The 21,170-nt window shown below is 32.4% G+C and overlaps 1 protein-coding gene across 5 annotated transcripts in view; it reads right to left on the reverse strand.

The window, feature by feature from the left end:
- Positions 1-3,179: 3,179 nt before the first annotated feature.
- Positions 3,180-21,170, reverse strand: part of LOC140752103 (carbohydrate sulfotransferase 11) — a 102,802-nt gene continuing 84,811 nt past the window's right edge. For all 5 annotated transcript variants that reach the window (XM_073086273.1, XM_073086277.1, XM_073086272.1 and 2 more), the window contains 5 exons: positions 18,489-18,676; positions 9,878-10,175; positions 8,276-8,455; positions 5,003-5,151; positions 3,180-4,359 (listed from right to left, as the gene is read on the reverse strand). In XM_073086273.1, coding sequence (XP_072942374.1) covers positions 4,278-4,359; positions 5,003-5,151; positions 8,276-8,455; positions 9,878-10,175; positions 18,489-18,676 — 897 coding nt within the window. In that variant the 3' untranslated portion in view covers positions 3,180-4,277. The remainder of the gene's footprint in view (positions 4,360-5,002; positions 5,152-8,275; positions 8,456-9,877; positions 10,176-18,488; positions 18,677-21,170) is intronic.

The following is a 21,170-nucleotide window of genomic DNA, read 5'->3' on the forward strand; positions in this document are numbered from 1 at the left end:
GTGATATTTTTTTCCTTCTAAATCTGGTGTATATAAATGAAATATGGGTTTAATAAAACAATCTCGTCAGGTAGGTATTCAATCATATTTATTTCTCTATAAGTACTAAGAATAAATTTTCTTCAACGTTATATAACACAACCGATTCATTTATATTTGGAATCTATAACACGATACAATACAATATTTTAACTGTGCATCTGAAAAGGCAACATTCAACATTAACATTATAATTTCTAGATTATCTCTAAAAAGGAAGTCTCTAAGTTTATGTTTGGATTCGGTTTCGATACCGGGTCAAGTAAATGAAAATAATTACATTATTTGTACGTAAGATAAGTTGGGGTAATATCGGCGCTGAGGTATAACTGTATGAAGCGAACAAGGGCATATTAAAAAAAAATGGCAACACTATACACGTACATTATTATTTTAAGGCATGATTAGGATCTTGACCATTTAAAAGAAACGACCAAATAATTAAAATAAGCCTGAAATCTCAATTGTAAGGTTATCTCCCCGCGCCAATATTACCGTAATTTACACTGTTCCAAGTGTGCTTGCAACACAGAATAAAAGAAAAGTCTAGTTAAGATTATATGAAAGTGTTGCCAATTTCAAAACAGCACAGTTATAATTTTCGTATCGGCAGCAACAAGTACCTACGCACTGCATCCTTGTCTCACATCCTGATATGAGATCAACATCTAAAAGACTATAGCACCATTTCAGTTACTATCGTAGGCCATTACTTTTGGTCTAATATTCGTCCCATTATACTATACATACATAGGTACATTCTTTACACTTACTCCACCTATAAGCGATCTATTTAAATAAATTACTCAAAGTGAAAAGATTCGATAGGTCTATTTTATTTCAAACTTTTTACATTGGTCGCAAAGAAGGGATTTCTTTATATGTATTACAGGCTCATTGAATTTCGTTACATTTCGATTTTAAATGCACAGAAATAAATAATATTGTGTAGGGTATCTTGCAACTCCATTAAGAGTGCCTCAAGCTAGACTATTTATAATTTAATAACTATTTTCATATTTTATGATTAGAGTTTTGAGTTCATAAGTAATCATCTAACTTTTTAGTTTATACATACGTGCATTTTACTTGTACTTTTTTAATTAATTTAATTTTAATATTACAAGAGGCGAAACATGCTAGATAATATAGTTGTATTACTTGATGCTTTAAAGATTAATTTTACAAGACAAAATATACCTAATTAAAGAAAGATGTCTAATGTTATAGTATTTGAGTTTCATATTCTACGTAGTTATTCTACGACTAGGCGTATCTTAGACCGATCTCTAACCGAGTTAATAGAAAAAGTAGATTACATCTAAATAACAAGTAGATATTTCTTTGTTTCTAGTTTTTATACCTATAATTATTTTATACATTCAAAAATGCCACGCTTGAAAATAATTGAAATAATTTAACAAGGTTTTTGAAAGAAATGTATAACATCAAACGCTTAATTAGTTTATTGGTGAAAATATTTTAATTTGCTGAAATTCTGTGTTTGAAATCAAATAATTTCTTTCACAGTAACGTAAAATTGATGCTAATAAATGTGTTTTTCATAAAAAATGTTGTATCTAACCAAATTATAATCGTATTATTCTTATGATTTACAAATTTATACATTTTCAACGCAATTTTAATCATTTCAGCAATGTCATGTTTTATTTCGAAAAGAGCTTACGGGTCTTCAATTACAAGGAAAATTTACCTACACTAAATATGTACATGGATATTTGTACCCTTAATTACTAATAAACAAATTAACAATCAGTTTTTATGTAAAAATGATAAAATAATTATAACATTTGATAAAAGTTGCAATATTAGCTGTTGTTTCATAAAACGATTAAATTATCAAATATAATGATATAGTAGAGTAACAAAGTTCATAACATGTTATTATAATAATAATTTGTACTTAAAGTAAGTAATTGATTTTTAAGTTATTGAAAATAATAATAATCCGTTTGTTCATGCAATATGCTACGATTATTAATGCTAAATATAAACAAAAGTATTTTCTATTTATTCGACTGTACTTGAATTTATTCAACATTAATTTCATTTGCTTTTTTAGCTCAATAACAAAATAACCAATTTTATTTACCTACTTACAAATATATTAGCTTTTTATATAAATATATTTTATAACGTGCTTACCCTATATGTAATTTGTTGTGTACTACTGTTTTGGTATGAAAACTTTAATTAAATACTTGCTATCAAATAAAATATAGTATCGTACTTTTAATATGCTATTTGTTTGTTTTTATATATAACCAAGTAAATAAAGCATTATTGCGAAGTTCGCAAAAGCTCGATGATAAGTAAATAGGCGAATAACAGCGTATTGGAAAACGCTTAGTTGTCTCCAGTTAAAAAAATGCCTTAGTTGTCTTTAAATCATTCATAAAAATAATTTATATTTCTATTAACCAAGTAACTAAATTTAGTGGATAACTCATATAAATATTTTTTTTGCTTCAAAAAAATTAACAATAATATAACCATTATAACATCCATACTGATTGTTTTGTCTTTGGGTACGCAACGTATAATATGATCTATCCTAAATATCTACAATATGGAGAGATTATCATCAATGTTCTTCTATGTAATATTTACATTATCTGTTCATGTTCCTGTCTTAATTTATTTTAGCTCTTCCTTTGAGTCTATTTTTTATTGTTACGGAAGCACGAATTTTCAGTGAACTGAAAACAAACCAAATATTTATTTCTAAAAAGGCATTCTTATAACAATAATTTTATAATTAGGCAATTAGATATAACAAAATATTTAATGAACGTAAATATTAAAACCATTAATATGCATAAAACAATGCAACAATATAACACTATACAAAACGAGGAACTTTAAAATCTAACAATAAACAAGTGCTAATATGCACATAAAATGCTTAACGAAAACAGTTAAATTTCAAACTCAATGAACGTAAACAAGTGGGCGTAGTTATGCAAAATGGATTCAACTCATCCAACCCACAAAAACCGTTTTTTTAGTTTCTATCACAAATGGTATCTCCGCGTCAATTTTCGTATATTTCATTCAATGTTCAAGCATGGTACATTTTTTCTTCTGAAATATACAGATATGATTGAAATATACAGTGATACCAACCATAAATTAAGCAATTTAACTTTTACTAACAGAGCTATTTTCTCAAAAGCTAGTTTTTTGGTTGGATCTATTTTGCATAACTACGTCCAAATGTCATGAAAAAACTGTTTTTGAACGTCTAATTTCTAAATGGCATTCATACAATGAAAACGTTTATGTCTAGATATACATAAATATCCGCTTTAGATATTCGTTTCATGTATCATACATATCACAAAATGTACCTACTATCATTATAATATGCAAACAAACATTTTTATTTAATAAAAACAGCGTTTTGTTGTTGCATATCGCTGCTAATGAAATATGAAAATGCACAAAAATATAAGTGATCCAACAATAAAATAAATAAGTTATTAACTTTAATAAGTACCGTATTTTTAATGTCAATTGAAATTTGGTGTATAAAAAGGTACTGATTTTATTTTTCTTTTTATTTTTATATTATTTTAATGGATCTGCACATTATGTCAAACATGAGGTAAACTTATACAAAACTTAAAAAAAAATGCAAAACAATGGGAGAGATAGGCTCATGGGATTTCAAAATAAAATATAATTTCAAAAATATTAAAAGCAACGTTGCTATAAAAAGTAACTTGATATACTCCTAATGCAAGACATTTTCATAAATCGTTTGAAAAGCCATATTTGAATATTACGCATAATCTATGATAAATACATGCATTCAGGACTTAGTCTTGCCCTATACAGTGGTGACTTATCATGCATACATACGTAAAATGATGTATTGATTAGGAGTTTAACCCTTAATAAGCCATAGAACTATTATTGCCCACCTCAAAGTTGCCAACAACATTATTTTTCTTTTTTCTATTTCTACAGATATAATAAAATAAATCGAACGCATATTAACAAGTCACTCGGTCAATAGATAGCTATGTAATGAAAATTCGGTTACTGTCCCTACGTTCCCCGTCGGATCAATAAACTTGTCATCAATCTATTCCACGATCAGTCTTGGAAGCTATGAATTATTTTTCCTCCATTCATCAACCCCGAACAATTGATTGTCGAGTCTAATTTAGGATGGCGCTCGAATGAATATCAAAAAAATTGCGTAGCGCAGATCACCCCAGGCTATTCTTTTCGTCGTCCTGGACGATTTCGTAGTAGCTGTCGATGGTGTAGTTGAAGAGCGTGAAGTCATTTCTGAAATGGAAATTATTTTTTAGAATAATAAACATACATTTTTACCTTTGCTACGTTCTATTATATTCTTCCAAAATAACTATAACTATAGACAGCATTCAATAAGCAGCCTCTTCATGTTAGTATATACGACAATATTGTACGACAATATATTAATCTAATCCAATTCAATTATCGTGTGTAGGTATCACACATCACACATATTAATGACTAGCTGACCCGGCAAACTTTGTACCGCCTCAAAATCTATTTATCAAATATTTTTCATATAAAATATAGCCTATGTTACTCGTGGATAATGTAGCTTTCATATGGTGAAAGATTTTTTAAAATCGGTCCAGTAGTTTTTGAGCCTATTCATTACAATCAAACAAACAAACAATGTTTTCCTCTTTATAATATTAGTATAGATAATATTTTTTATTGTTATGCCCTCTTTATTTTTTTCATCGTGACCTGTTAACTATTGAATTAATAACTTCTTTTTACGCTAGCATCAACCCATAAAAACACGATTAAAAGTTCATACCACAACTTGTGTAATACAGAGGCAATAAAACACAAATTCACGAATCGAGAATCTTCGACAATGGACCAAAATACGGCGCGTTGTAGCGACAACAAAACACAAATCGACACCTACTTGTACAGCTTGTAGAGGCCGTCAAGTTGCGATTTCTTAAGTCTCGAGTACAGATGGTTGATGTTGTGTGTGCCCTTGCCGCTGTTGCGCCACTCCGGCTTGATGATGTCCTGGAGACGAGCCATCTGGATCAGGAACCGTTGGTCTTCCTGCGAAAAATTGTATATTGGATTACTGATTAGATCAGTAACATCTTTTATATATAGACGATTTGAGAATACAAACATTTTTGTTATGTAGGTACCTATAGGTTTGGGATCTACGTTGTGGTTATTCTTGTTCATTTTACCAATGCAAATAAGTATTTTGCAAGAACACATTTCGGTCACTAGTTTATATCTTACCTATATGACTTAAAATCGGTTTTAAAAACTTCTGTCGGTCTTAAAAACGGTGTAATCTTAATATCATCCATACAACTACCTGAATATTAAATTACTTTCATTCATAGATTACATAGCGATAGATAAGTACTACGTGACTAGGACCTATTTCATTCGTTTCATGTCTACTGTAACCTTAATGTAGAACAAGAGCATGTCTATGGAAAATAGAACCTTTCCTTGCCTTTAAAATGATATCGATCGGGAATTCCCTCTGCTCGACAGGTGCGTGCGGTTGGGACATGATCGGCTGTAATTTATTCAACGATAGTTTACGATGCATAGTGATGTTTAACCTTTATGCGTTGGATTTGTGCTTTCTAAGCACGTCCGTTTGGTAAATTTAACGATCTTCGCAAATAAACTATTTGTAAGCGTTCCTATGGGCGCTTATTTAATATTCTCGACTGATGTACCTAACTGTTTTTACGCACGTAGGAGAATGCCGTTAAAAGTAAGCGATTTGTTTGGCGTTGAATTTAGGTACATTTATTTAAATATTTTTAATATATTCTGTACTTAAAATATAAATATATTCTCGTTGCTATCTTAGATGCATTAAAAAAATAATTTAACTTTTAACTTTGCTGTCATCATTGTAATTTTGATAATAATTGCGGCTTAATTATGAAAACATTTGTATCTACTAAATATCAAGGAAAATTATAGCAGATTCCGTCTTCTTTCACCCTCGCTTGTTCTGTATATTGTTTATGTGAGAAACATAATAAACATCCAAAACGTTGGGATTGATATATTGTACATTAATTACTAAAACCATAGATATAGGTACTACTTAGGTACATCTATGATTAAAACGTATTATATTTCCTATTATTCATACTATCGATATTTAGTTGATATCATTTTATGATTAGCATTATAATTAAGTGTATTTTTTTATATGTAACCTAACGATAAGGCAGACGGGCTGCCTGGTGGAAAGCAGTCATCGTCGCCTATGAACATTTGCAACACCAGAGGAGTCGTCAATGCATCGCCGGCTTTGAAGGAGAGCTCTTTTTACACCCCTCTTGCCCCATGTCATAGTCCTGAGGGAATACCTCAGGAGGAAGTTCATTCCACATTTTGCACGTACGCGGCAATAAATGAACGATCAGCAGATCAGATTTAATTTTACTCTTAGTTTAGAATGACTGTATCTATACAATTCTCATAAAAATCTAGTGTCTGTCGGCTACCTATGATATAAGTGCGTGACTTGATACCGCTGTCATAGAAACCGGGAGTGTAATCCGATTTGCATAAGCGTTTGGAGTGGCGTCTTCCTTATCGATTCAGTTTCATACGCCGCGGTTTCGATTTCACCGATTCGTAATTATTGTGTCATCGCCGCCTTCGTTTGAAATGCATTTTGATTTTTATTTGTTTTTGTATTTATAAAATTGTTAATCATTTACTTACCTATATTGATTTTAATAAGTAACTAGCAGATCGGATATTTTGAGTTTATTAGTTATGTAAGTTATGGATAAGATTTATGATGTGAATTCTGAGATTTATTATCTATATTTCATGAATATAAAAAAGAAGAATTGCTGGAATAATACTACTGGAAGGTTGTAAAAGTGTATTTGTAATTTCAAGTGGAAAAAAAAGAAATTACCAGAAAATCATTTGGACCTGTTTCTGGGCTTCGACAACAGTGGCCCCTGGTCTGACTATAGCTTTATTATATAAATAAAAAATGGAAAAATATATCAAAAGCCTTTTAATAGAGATGTTACAAAACAATTAGTATCCCACTGATAGACACGGGGCTATGTTTGCAAACGTGGTTTACCACACTGCTCTATAGTCGTCACAATTTAATAGGCCCATTTTGACACATGCCATCCCAATGTCATTAATGTCTTAAACTAACTTAGTAGGCAGATTACGACCACGTGACGTGAAGGCTTGCGCTTGCGGCTTCAAAGCATTCGGAAGAAACCATAATCGATTAACTTTCAAATAATCGAAACTTAGAATTACCAATAACTAATTATTTATCCCTTTTTCATCATAACAATAATAAAATAATCAACATTTTGTTTCTTAGTGAATGATAAAACGAAAAAAATACAGTTTACGAGCAATGCTTTATTTCATCTTCTAAAAATGATTATTTTTTTAAATTACACGAAAATTTATCTTCTTGTCTCCTTTTTATTGAATAACTAGATGATTTATAAAAATATAGAATAAATATTCTTTTTAACACACCAATATTAAGTAATTTATACAATACTATGTGTGGTTGTAATCGATGTGTCGTAAAAATCGGTTTCTTTGGTTATCGATTTGTATGTTACATGTTTAGAGCCTAGCGATGGCATGTGTCAAAATGGGCCTATTAAATTGTGACGACTATAGTATTAATTGGTGTATATTTTTGTATAATAGGGCAAATGAACACGCGACCTAATTTATATTAATTGGTCATTGCTCATTGCTCTTCATGTAACACATCTATTACCGACCCCACAATAGAACAGAAATCCTGAACTCAGGCACAGATGCGCTTCTTCAGGATTACGAGTGGAGTTTATATTACATTCATAAAAACTGTATATATTAGTATTACAATTTCTTTTCACGACTGGCTTCTAATGATATCGAGAGAAATTTTTGTTTTATGTTATTTTTTTTTCTTTGGTTTTATGTTATTTTTATTTTTTTGTCTCTGTCTATTATAGTATTTCATTTGTGTTGCCATTATCCGAATAAATGTTTCTTTATTTCTTTCAAATTGATAGTTGTACTTTTAAAGTATGGTGGGCACTTTTTTATTATCCACTATAATATACCTTTAAAAAGGGTTTGCTTAGAAGAATATGAAGAAGCTTTTCTTACACTGATTTAACATATATTTATTTTTGATACTCACATCAAGAGTTTCAAACTTCAGTATGACGTCGAAGTTGACCTTGCAAGGCGTGCAGAAGTCAGTGTAGGGGGTCCAGTGCATATCCAGGGTCCGTTTGGCCTTTGCCTCATCCAGCACGTACGACACGAACTCTTCAAACACTGGATACCGTTCGGTAGGAGTCGGTTGGGTATTTGACGACTGAAATAAGATGAGAATATTTATTGACATCGGGGAAGTAGTAATTTTACTATAATATACAGGTATTTTTTAAAATAGGAATAGCAGACGAGCATGCATGCAAGTTCCTACTGTCGCTCATGGACATCTGTAACCAACCCTAGATAGGATTAGATATTCCTATCTGAGTTCGGTCACAGATACGCCGCTACTACTGAGGACGAATCTGGAACGCCTCGAAAAGGTATGTCTCCCTTACCACACCCTTCAAACAGAATACAGCAGCGTTTAACCTGATCATGAGGCAGAAATAGGTATTAAGAACTGTTACCATAGACTAAGACGGGCTACTCACACGCCTGCAGCAAGAGCAATCTAGGGGGTAAGAGTGGGGATGACCCTTAATTGTGGTGTGTGAAGGCAAGCACAGGCAATTTCCGAGATCGGCCTTGTGGCAGGGTGACAGGGGCGCGACGGCACCCTTTATCTCTAGACTGCCCCTGCCGCCATAACCTAAGCAGGGCAACATACTCTGAAACTCTATGCGGCGGCCAAGTGTGGAGAGATACGCTCGATATCGCCACGACCGCCGACGACCTTATATTGCCCCTGTGGCAGATGTGTGTCTTAGATTTTTCAGTAGTGTCAACGACAAGTACGCAATTACTTTTATTTAAAAAAAATGTCGATGAAAAACCTAGAATATAATACCTACACTGTACTAAAAACAACCTTTTTTTACTGTTCCTGTAAGCTTGCTGGTGCAATACATGATTTGTTATTCAAGATAATTTTGTTGATAATATACTGTATACCAGGAAATAATACATGAAGATATGTACCCAAGTATAGGTTACAGGTAATTTGCTTCTAACGCAGTAATCATTTGACGCATATATCTATTTAACTGCCACAGTGTCAAATCAATCAAAGAGTGGTTATAATAACAGACTGGTATAATAAACTTTACAGTAAAAGATTACTGTACGGTATTAGTAGGCATTTCTCGGATTTGCGTGTCTGTAATTATACCTCGATGGATAATTGCTTGGAAATAAGGTCACATACGTTATCATACCTTGCTACCATGAAGTACCTATTGAAAGCCTAGTGGTTTGAAACGGCTTCTCAATCGGGGGTTCGAGGTTCGAATCCCAGGCACGCAGCACTGATTTCAGAGTGAAAAATGAATTACCTCTTGCTTATATCTAAGTTACTTAAACGTTCGTAAAGGCATGTGAAGTCTGCCAATATGCATTTAGCCAGTAATGTTGACTATAGCTTAAAACCTCTCTTAATTTGAACCCAGCAATGGGTTAACGAAACATTGCCATATTTTCCTTGTATAAAATCGCAATAATAATAAAATCCTAAATGTCAGAATATCCTACATTTAATGTAACATTCATGCATACATTTGCTTGCCTAATTTAACGGACTTACCCTTCTGTACTTCCTTATAATTCTCTGCCCCATTTTGTCATGGAAGGATTTAGGCCATGCGTGTACAATCTTATCGTTGTATGCTGAAGCGAGTCTTTCCAAAGGATGCCTAACTATGAGGAACGTTAGAGAATCCGCCTGAGCTTTCTTTATCATTTCCACAGTAGGCCTTGCGTACTTCTTCCTAGCTAGTTCCAGAGGAACATCCTTAGTTTTGTCCAGGAAAGATGCTGAGTAATTCGCCATCAAGTTGAAGTTATACATCCAGGAGGTCGAAGCTGCTTTGAAGATGTTGCACCTGTGACAAGAAGACAATTTTAAGTTATTTTGAATATACCCTAATAACATGGAAGTGTTTATCTTTGAGTTGCAAAACAAATTAACTTTTTTTTTAAATTGTACTATTTAGTAAATTACCTATGTAATGTAATGGTATGTATTACCTACGTAAATTATAAATAACCCAAAGGAAGGTTAGGTTAAATAAGGCTCCCCCTTACTTAAATAAAACATGCCTGTGTAGATTAATATTAAACCGTACAATTTTGATTGTACTTTCATATCAAGGAGATGAACTTAGTGGAATTTACTCTTAAATACTTATAAACCATAGAAATTAATTATCACTTGCTTTAGCAGTGAAGAAAAACATCGTGAGGAAACCTCCAGGGCGAAATATATGGACAAAACTTTTCAAGGGAGACCCATGCTATGCTGTAGGACAGAAGTGAGTCAAAGACTGATATAAAAACCCAAAGGCTAGGGTTTTTCGAATACGCCATCAAAACTACGAATAGAAGCCCATTGTTATATCACCATCAGGAAAGCTATACTTAAACACGAGGCCTCGAACACATTCATTAGATATGTCATTAAACGAATGACCAGTTATTTCGCATTGCGTGTGTATGTTACATAACCACCTGTTATCGTCGTTAATAAGAAGCTTGGATATTAACGATGACGCATTTGATACTACAGTTTAAAAACAGATGCGGGTAGGTGAAGTGGGGACGACACCTTAAAGGCGCTCGAATTAACAGAGAGCGACATTCTGGTCGGAGACTTCAGCAAGAACAGTCGAATAACGGAGATACTTGTGTAGTTATAATACTTCTAATCACTAGTGTGAACTTACTTACGTATAGTTATTATATCGTTACTCTGTACCTTTTATGTGACTATAAGATTACACGCCTTCAAGACCTTCAAGATGACTATTATTTAATATCAGAAGTGCTCGTGAAGAATCCAGCTCGCAATCATGAACGGCGATTCGTAAGTACGAACATCCTTGACACAGGACTAAAAACCGTGAGTTAAAACATTATTTTGTCATATGTGAGTTCAATCTCGGTAATAAGTAAAAATGAAGGTAGATAAATGTCTTTGATGTAAGGGCAAAGTATTTGAATGGATAGATTGAGACTAGTATGTTGAAAACAAGATATAATTGATTAATATAATTATTGTTACTATTATAATTGGAGGCTCAATTTAAAAATATATATATAGTACAATTGTGCATACCGAAAATTCTTAATACTGGAACGAATTGTCCTAATTGTTACATAAATTGACTAATAATTAAATGATATGTTAATACCCTCTGAAAACAATACAAACTTTAATCTTCTCAAATTACTTGTTAACATTATAAACTGAAGAGTTTACTTCAAAATAAGTTCATTTTCTGTGAGTGTCTAAAAAAAATTTTTGCAAAGCAGCTTGTGGTAACTCTGATCATTTGGCTATAGTCAGTGGTGTGAAAAGTAAATCCTAATTGGTCTGAAGGTACACCTACTTATGAAATATATATAAATACACCAACTTATGAAAATATTTTAAGGGTCTTTATTCTTAAATGTCAGGCTGTATAGATATAGAGAGGCATATATGGGAACCTAATAGTTGTTAATATAGGCTAATGTACGCCATAAATTGCATACAGATTAGACTTGTATTTATTTTTGATAACTTTTAATGTTGAATCAACTAGATTTACGTATATGCGTTTGTTATTATTGTATGGAAGGGACTATGCGGTAACAACAAGTGCAGTTACAGAGTACAGTATACCTACTTGATATAACTGACACGTTTATTAGGTTGCAAAATTTTGATTATTCATAATTGTACAGAAATATATAATATCTACGTGGTAAATATTTAACTGGCTGCAAATAAGTATCACGACCACCGTATTGAGTGGCTGATTGTACCCACGAGGGAAATGGTCAATGAGTTTAAGGTTTTATGTTTATATGGATATAAATTGGCTTTATTTAAAAATAAACTGGCATTCACATCTACATTGTTCACATTTTCATTTTATAGATCAATGAAAGTTTCCTTTTGATTTCATATACTTGATACGTATTTGTTATGAAAGAAGCAAGGAGTACGTCGCCAAATTTGAGCTTTCCATCAATTCTAGGCGATCTCGCGCAGTACTGTGTACTACTGTGTTTTGACACCCATAAAGTATAAATGCACATCAGTTAATGATCTATAAGAAAACTGAGAAACTTATACGCTGCGGTCTTTGGAATATAATATTTAAAAAAAAAAGTCTCCCATTCTACTTCTGACTGACTCACTTATACAGAATATTAGATGTCTATTTTAAATTAATTATGCAACGCTTCGTTTTGTATTAATATTTCATTACATCTCTTAATTTGAAAACTTTAAATTTGAATTTGAAACATTACACGTCCTTTTTGTTTGAAAATTGGGCACTATCAAATACTGGTAAATGAAGTTTTGTACCTTAAACGTTGAGACGCTTAGACTATCGATATTATCAATTATGTGAGCCACTTACGAAATGATAAACGGGATCCACTTTGTATGGGATTCGGAATAAATAATTTTAAATAAAATAATAATAATAATAATAAATTTATGCTTTTATAACTTGCGCTTAGTTCTATTTACAAGTAACAGAAATTAAGTTATTATACGTATTAAGTGAGAAACGGTCACTGAAGCCTACATAAATTTAGATAGTCTCTTGTATACCATATTTAAAATGAGTCTTGCCTGCGACTTTGTTCATGTGGATTCAGAATATAATTTGAATTGCATTTTTAAAACGAGTCTTGCCTGCGACTTTGTTCATGTGGATTCAAAATATAATGTGAATTATACAATGCCGTCTGTCAAGATCACGGAGTACGTTGGTAATTTGGAATACTCCATTACCTGGTCATATAATGTTTAAAAAAATGTATACTTTTGATATCAACTTCGTAGTTTCGGTTTTAATGCATTTTCAAACATACAAACCGACAAAAAAAATTCTTTTTCAAATATATTCGATGTAAACACGTGAAGATTTCATTCTTATTATAGGTATATCATAGCCAAATGAATAATAATGTTGTTTAATAATATAATCAAATAAAAGCATAGGTACATTTCGATGGGATTTTCTTATACAATAATTTACTATTCATATAAATTTCATACGGTTCACAATTGCGTCATGTCTAGGTTTTCTCTATAGAAACATCGAGCGTCTCCTTGAGAGTGTTGGTTGTAAATGATACATATTATATTAATATAATACATACAGATATTACGCACTAATATAATTTTTATTACAAACTATATAAAAGTCAGGTGAAGCCGAGGCGTTTGAAATATATATAATAAGTATGAATTGTTCGGTAATAAGTTGCATCATAAGATAGTTTGACTAACTGTTTGTTTGGCTGGCTGGTATAAAATCATGATCAACTTTAAAATACCTTTTTCAGGTCATAGAAATTTTAGGTTGTGATTGATAAGGAGCCACATATTATGTAAAACAGTTATAGTTTTAAATCTGACGATCCTGATGAGACAAAATTAGAATTGGACAAGATTATTAAAATCATGTCATGTCATAAGTATTCAAAAATTTTAAATTAATCAGACCGTTCAAAGTAGGTAAAAATCGGATTCAAATGTTCCGTTACATACATACAGGTCAAGTTAATAAAAGCGTGGCAAAAATAAAAGCGTGTTTAAAAAAATATTTTATCAGTTGTAGACACAAATAAGTATAGTTAAATAATGGCCGGTTTTTGAAGCCATTTTTCTTGGTAGGTAGTTTACGAGTATGTATTCAATAACACTATCCGTTTGATAACTACGGAAAAAAATCCGCTTCCGAGGAACTCAATGTAAGACGAGCTCTGTTTAAACTCCGTTTAGATTAACGAACCATTTTAATGTGTTTATTCTTTCCATAACATTATTTGATATTTTTTTTTTTTTTAAAAAAAAACGACGTTTACGTAAAGTCTAGCAAATCTTTCTTAGTATAATGCATAACTTTTACAATAAAATAGCCCCCAAACCATAATTTCCTTATGGGAATATTAATTTAAAACTTTTGGTGTATTGCACAATTGACAAGTATGTCGCTGACATGAACGCATGGGTCCGTTAAGCTTTAATTAAATTTTGAAATTCATGTAATAGTATGTATTATTATAACCGAATATAAATTCAATTTAATGTATTGAATTTTCTTTCTGACTTTCAAGTGGGTTATGTAGCCCTACTTTGAAAGAAATAATTTGAATTTGTGATAAATAACGTAAAAAAAAAATGGGTTCATACAACTTATTACGTGTTATATTGTGTGAAATTCATGGTTTACCATTATTTAGTCTTTAACTTTAATATAATTCATTTCAAATATAAACGATATATTATTATTTTGATACTGCTTCATCAGTTGATAAAAGACGTACGTTGGAAAGGCAACTATTTGTATAAAATAACATTATAATAATTAAAAGAAGTACTAAGTAGTAATATAATAATGTTATAATAGTATTTTGAGTCGCACAGATTCATTTAGTGGCCAACTATATATCTATCTATCTATCAGTATAACAGTTATTGAACAGGTTGTTGAGCATTCCGAAATGCACTAATAAGATAAACGTCGTTATTCTGATGCGTAACTTTATCGAATCAATAGTTGTTAGAGATTTAACTATTGGACTTAGAATCCAGGCATAAATAAAGTGGGCAGCTAGATGTTGTCATTACTGTAGGTGTAGGAAACTTTGTGGTTTGATTTTTATTTATCTGGAGTTAAGATGGATTAGTGCAGATGCCTCGAGCAGTGTGATGTTCACGGGTGTCTCTTGGTGATGCATATGGTTGGGTTGACCCAAGGCATCGAGTACCTTGAAGACATTAAGTGAATATTGCATTTTTGGAGTAAATTTGAGTTGAGCACTGGCCGAATGTTATCGTAAACAAGGTACAAAAACTGCGGTGATACATGACTAGAGTGATCCTATATGAACATCACCTAGTTATAACCGTGTTTTTTATTATTTAACAATGGTCTAATGCATTCGCTTCAATACCTGTCGCGCATATGACATTCATGTAAAGAGTCCTTATGAACTATGCCTGCAACAGAAATCCGTGGTGAACACTGTTGGGGCAGATTTATAACCTAGGTAATACACAACTAGTGTGATTCTATATGAACATCACCTAGTTTAAGCCTTGGTTCGGATCAACAGTTCGGGCCTTTTACATGCGAGTCGGTATTGCAAGAAAATGCGTATAGTTTAAGCCATGTTTTTGATAAACAGTTCGGGCCTCTTACGTGCGAGTCGGTATTACAAGAAAATGTGTAACTCTTCTGGACTTAGGCATTAAACAACTGGTTTTCTTTTGCAGCTCTTGCATCAGACCATACACGATCGAGGACGAACGTGTGAGCAGGACGGCCGAATGTTATCGTCGTTAATAAGAAGCTTGGATATTAACGATGACGCATTTGATACTACAGTTTAAAAACAGATGCGGGTAGGTGAAGTGGGGACGACACCTTAAAGGCGCTCGAATTAACAGAGAGCGACATTCTGGTCGGAGACTTCAGCAAGAACAGTCGAATAACGGAGATACTTGTGTAGTTATAATACTTCTAATCACTAGTGTGAACTTACTTACGTATAGTTATTATATCGTTACTCTGTACCTTTTATGTGACTATAAGATTACACGCCTTCAAGACCTTCAAGATGACTATTATTTAATACACCTATTACACTAGTCTCTCGACCGACTCAATCATATTATCATTATGATATCATAATAAGAAGATTTGAAGCTGTCATTGAGGTTATTTTTATTTAATAGACATATGTAGCTTTAAAGGATTAGCGGTGTGTGTGGATTATCCCAGATATACACAATGACAGGGTAACTAATGTATGTAACTACTTACCTTCATACAAATGTATTTTAATTAATTATTTTTATTTCTACACAATTTAACTTTGTCTCCGATGGCTCAATAATTAAATATTAATTTTATATATAAAAAAATTTAGCGTGTCACAATGTTAGTTACTCATCCAAAAAAGGGATTTCCGATTTTCAAATTTTACATGCATATTCATTAGGTCTGAGAATCGGCTACTATCTATTTTTCATACCCCGAAGTGATAAGGTTGTTCACCCTTAACAGTTTTTTACTAATATGGCAACACAACGTTTGCCGGGTCAGCTAGTTGCCTTATAAAGCGATGATATACATAATCATTAATCATACTTTAAAAATATTTTAGATAGGTATAAGTTTACTCGTATTAAATACGTTAAATAGGTATATTTTTACCCAAAGGGTAATGGTTTTCGAGCTCATGTTTGTATGTATGTATGCATATATGTTTCAATCTTTGTTATGTTCTTCACTTAAACGGCTTGATGGATTTTAACATAGATATTAGGTGTCGTTGGATTCGTCGAAATTGTGAGCTGAATAATTCGTCAGTCCGGAAAAGCCCTAACATAACAATAGACATAGTAAAGAGCTTGTTACTAGGTTAATAAGAATCTATACGTGACTACGATAAAGGGTAACTTTGCACAAATACGTCGGCTTTTTGGAGGTAATTTTCTAAAAGTTATAGCCGTTTTACAGCTTCGGGTGGAGATAGCACACGTGCGCGATATTTACATAGTTTTACGACTGAATTATGTAACTTATTTATTATTCACATGTTGTTATAAACGAGATTATTTGCATCTTATCCCTAGTAAATAACAATTGAACAAATCTCTTATCTACTTTTACAAACGGACAGTTTACTCTGTTCTGATACAGTCCGCTAGGGGCACTGATTGGAAATGTATGGGCAAATACGTAAACGAATACAAAAACAATCATTTTTGATAAAACGTAAATACTCATATTAAGGGTTGGTACAGAAAATATCATACCGTCTTTATGTGTATGAACAACAACAATTGGCAGACAGACGAAAACTAACACCAGTAATTGATAATCAATGCATATAAAGTTAGGATACAAGGAGGGATCAATCATTCAGTGTCGTTCATCACTTTTGACCACACTAATGAAACGATGACATCAATCGACAAAAGAATCAATTATTTATTCAACGATCCGTGGGTCATACGTCTTGCTCTGTACCCTTAGTACCTATGAGTTTTTACGTTTTTACAAAAAAATACTGTTTTGGGATTTGTTCACGTATTTTCCCATACATTTTCAATCAGCATCACAAGCGGATTGTATCAGAACTGATTGGAAATGTATGGGAAATACGTAAACAAATACAATAACAGTCATTTTTGTAAAAACGTAAAAACTCATACTAAAGGTAATGAATACATTTTAAAAGACTTCAGCCATGGTTCAATTATTATCAGTCATTCGTCAGTTTTCGTTCTATCGGCATATGTCCATTGAACAGCAAATCGATCGACGTCGAAACAAGTCGGTCAAGAGCATGATCGACGATCGATCGATGAGTGAATGGGCATCCTTATAATTATTACCATGACTCATGTTTATCAGAGTTCCGTGGTGTCAACGGCCAGGGACTGTTTTATCAGTTGCCATATTTATCTATATACAAAATTATCATTGCATCCTTTTCGGAGATAGATGACACATATCCTTCATTACTTCCCTCTTAATTTCCAGTCACTTAGCCCATGATAAACTTACATTTACAATTGAAAATGAAAGTATATGTGAAACTTTTAAAGATAGCATTATTCTTCATAGAATTTCTTAAGGAATTATTTTTAAAGGTCGAGCGGGTATACTTTGACCTTTATGTCAAAAGAAACCTATGGATTTCGGCTGACTTATACGAGTATATGATGTGATCATACTGATCATCTTAATCCTCAGAAGTAGCAACCCGCCTGTGATCACCTGTAGAATTTCCTATAAGAAGTTGGTCTACAGGTCCATGGACAGCAGTAACTACTTGCTATCAGGGAGACTGCAAGCTCGTTTGCAGTTTTTACTCGTTAACTCTGATAAATAAATAAAGTTTAAAAAATTAAAAAAACACGCTTTTATGATAAAATCAACTAAAAAGTAAGAAATAATTTTCAATCTAGGAATCAATTAAGGAACAGTAAATAGTATAATTGTGAAAAAAGCGTGGGGTGCACCATTTATCAGTTTTCGAAAAGCGCCCCACACATTTTTCCACAATTATACTATTTACTGTTTGTCTACTTTGTTATAATTGTTTAAATCGTAAAATTTGAGTTAAAACCGCGGGACACCGTTCATATTTAACACTTAGAGTGGGGAACATACCATATGACGTGGTACTGTCGGTTGATGAGATACTCCCAAGCATTGGCCTTGTGGCCCGAGTCGTCCAAGCCAAGCCTGTGGCACTCCGTCTGCAAGTACTCCCTCCGAGCGTCCATTCTCGCGCCAACTTCTAGAAACTTCTCCTTTGGAAGAAGATATTCGTCGTGGGTACCGTTCTCGAAAACATACTGAAACAAGGATAATATTATTAGGTTTTGTTCTGAAACTCAATGTTAGGATTATTTTTTGGGAACGTAAATAAAATATGTAGAATTTTTATTAGCAATCGATATCATGTTTTACTATAGTGGTGTTAACGAGTAATTAATTTACTTAATGTTTTCACCAAAAAAGGACATTTGACATTTATGTAATTGTCAAATTAAAATCTTTGGTACAAAAATTGCATAAAATGATTATTTATAAATTATATAAAAGTGCAACTTAAACTCGAAAACCGCTAAACCGAATTCGTAAAGAAAACCTCAAAAGTAGCGGTACTATAAGGATAAGGGTTAATTACTTTTAACACGGAAAATGTGACTCATATTTATAAAATAAATTTCTCCTATGGCTTTTTAATTTCAAAAATATATTGCGTCTTATCAACAGGAAACAATATTCCTATCGTAACAGACCTTATTGAAAGCATAATTATAAATTCATGTCAATACATTTTTAATACGTACTTTAAAAAACTTTTACGGAGTTCTGTTAAATACTGATCTCAACCCTCTTAGAGATTGCAAACCTCTAGGAGATCGCGAGGGGTCGAGAAGCCCCACGAAAAGCGGGCAAAATATATAAAGTACAGAAATATACTAAAACCATGAAAATATTTATAATAGCGGTTTGGCTACGTAATCTATGTACAATATATCTGTTTAATTTGTTTAGGTATATATTTACCGACACCTAATTATGAACAAAAATAATCATAGTTAAAAACTAAAAACCACGCTAAAATCGCACAAAGAAATAGTTAATCCATACGATCTTGATGAGAGGAATGGGATACAATTATTAAAATCTTGTATTGTCATCGGTTCTTGATAAGTGTTCAAAATTTGAAATTAATCCTACCGTTCAAAGTGGGTAAAAATCGAGTTCGAAGATTCCGTTACATACATATATACAGGTCAAAATACGTGGTAAAATGATATAGGGAATTAAAAATATGTAGCGGAGAGTAGGGGGTCGCGTAATATTTTACGTAAAATGAGCTTATGGGTGTCAGGGGGTCAAAAAACATTGAATCACAGATTTTGACGGTAGAGGCTTTGAAAAAATTGTTTACTGAGTTTTATAGGTGTTATACGTCGTGAAATAGGTATTTGCCCATTCTATTCCGAGCGGTGAGCATTTATTTACATTCGCCCAAACGTAACACTTCAGTTAGAGTAATTTGCTGTGCCTACATACAATTTAATGGCTGTCTGAGATCACAATTTATGCCACCCGGCCATACCTTTAATGAATATTGTTATTCTCTTTTTAGTTTTCGTTGTAACATAATATTTGTAATGTTTACTCAGATTTTTACAGACAATTTTTTCGACGAATCTTATTTCTAGTACCTATTCTTCCTTGGGGTAAACAGTAATTTCTAAAGTTTTATGAGCTTTTATTAAATCATACTCCTACTAGCCAATTTCAAAATGAAGCGCTTTGCTTATAACAATATCAAATAGCAGATAATCTGACGATTAGTGACGTAAGAATCCCACATAACCTCGTGTCGCTCCCATGACATTGGGCCGGCATTTGTCAACAAAAAAAATAAGTGCTAAATTTTCCTTCGTTATGTATGTATTTTTAATTAATAAACAATACTATATATACAAATGTATAATGCGTTGCTCATAGTAATTAGTTATAATTGGCGTTATCGCACTACGGGGCAGGCTCGTACCTAATTAATGTTTTTTAAGTGTACTCGACCATAATGACTGTTGCGTGACCGTAAACCATATTAAAATAAGTCACACCTTTTTAATTAAATGGGTTAAAGTTTTTAATTAAGTAATGATATATTTTAAAACATATATAGTGCAATGTTTTGGAATTAAAGTACAGAATTATTATAAAAATGAAAACCCGACTGCTTAAAACATAAAGCTCATGTCACTCGCACAAGATGAAATTAACAACACCTCATATTATGTTAAAATCAGCCACGCCGTTTGGGCTGCTAAACGTATAAATATGTGAAAAACCTTACACTCCGCAGTCAGTTAAACCAGAATTAGAATTAGATACTTTTTAATGTTCACCAATTTAAGTAGGTAACCATAACACGAGTACTAAAAACTTTATTTAGGACAGGTTATCCAATTTTTAGGTAAGTAATAATTATGTTTAGGTAAATACTAATTAAAATAAATTAAACTATATACAAATAATTAAATTACCTAAACATAACTATTTTAAATTAAAATATAAATAATAACAAAATTACACTTATAAAATAAAAATGTCGTCCAAAACCCTTTCTTGTGGCATAGTGCCCAGAACACTGGCAGCGTTTCCTCGCTGTATAGCGAGGCTAATTTTTTGTGCGAAATAGCTGCCAGCCCTCTGGTCACCCGAAGCGAGGATAAGTCTGTGGGACATATCTTTTACAAATTTTTTCATATCAGCCGACCACGGACCCAACGTCTCAGTTGCAAGCGCCGCAAATTC

This window comes from Epargyreus clarus, unplaced genomic scaffold (genome assembly GCF_041222505.1).
Source record: "Epargyreus clarus isolate Ecla_fem2 unplaced genomic scaffold, WU_Ecla_fem_2.2 ptg000024l, whole genome shotgun sequence".
Lineage (NCBI taxonomy): Eukaryota > Metazoa > Arthropoda > Insecta > Lepidoptera > Hesperiidae > Epargyreus > Epargyreus clarus.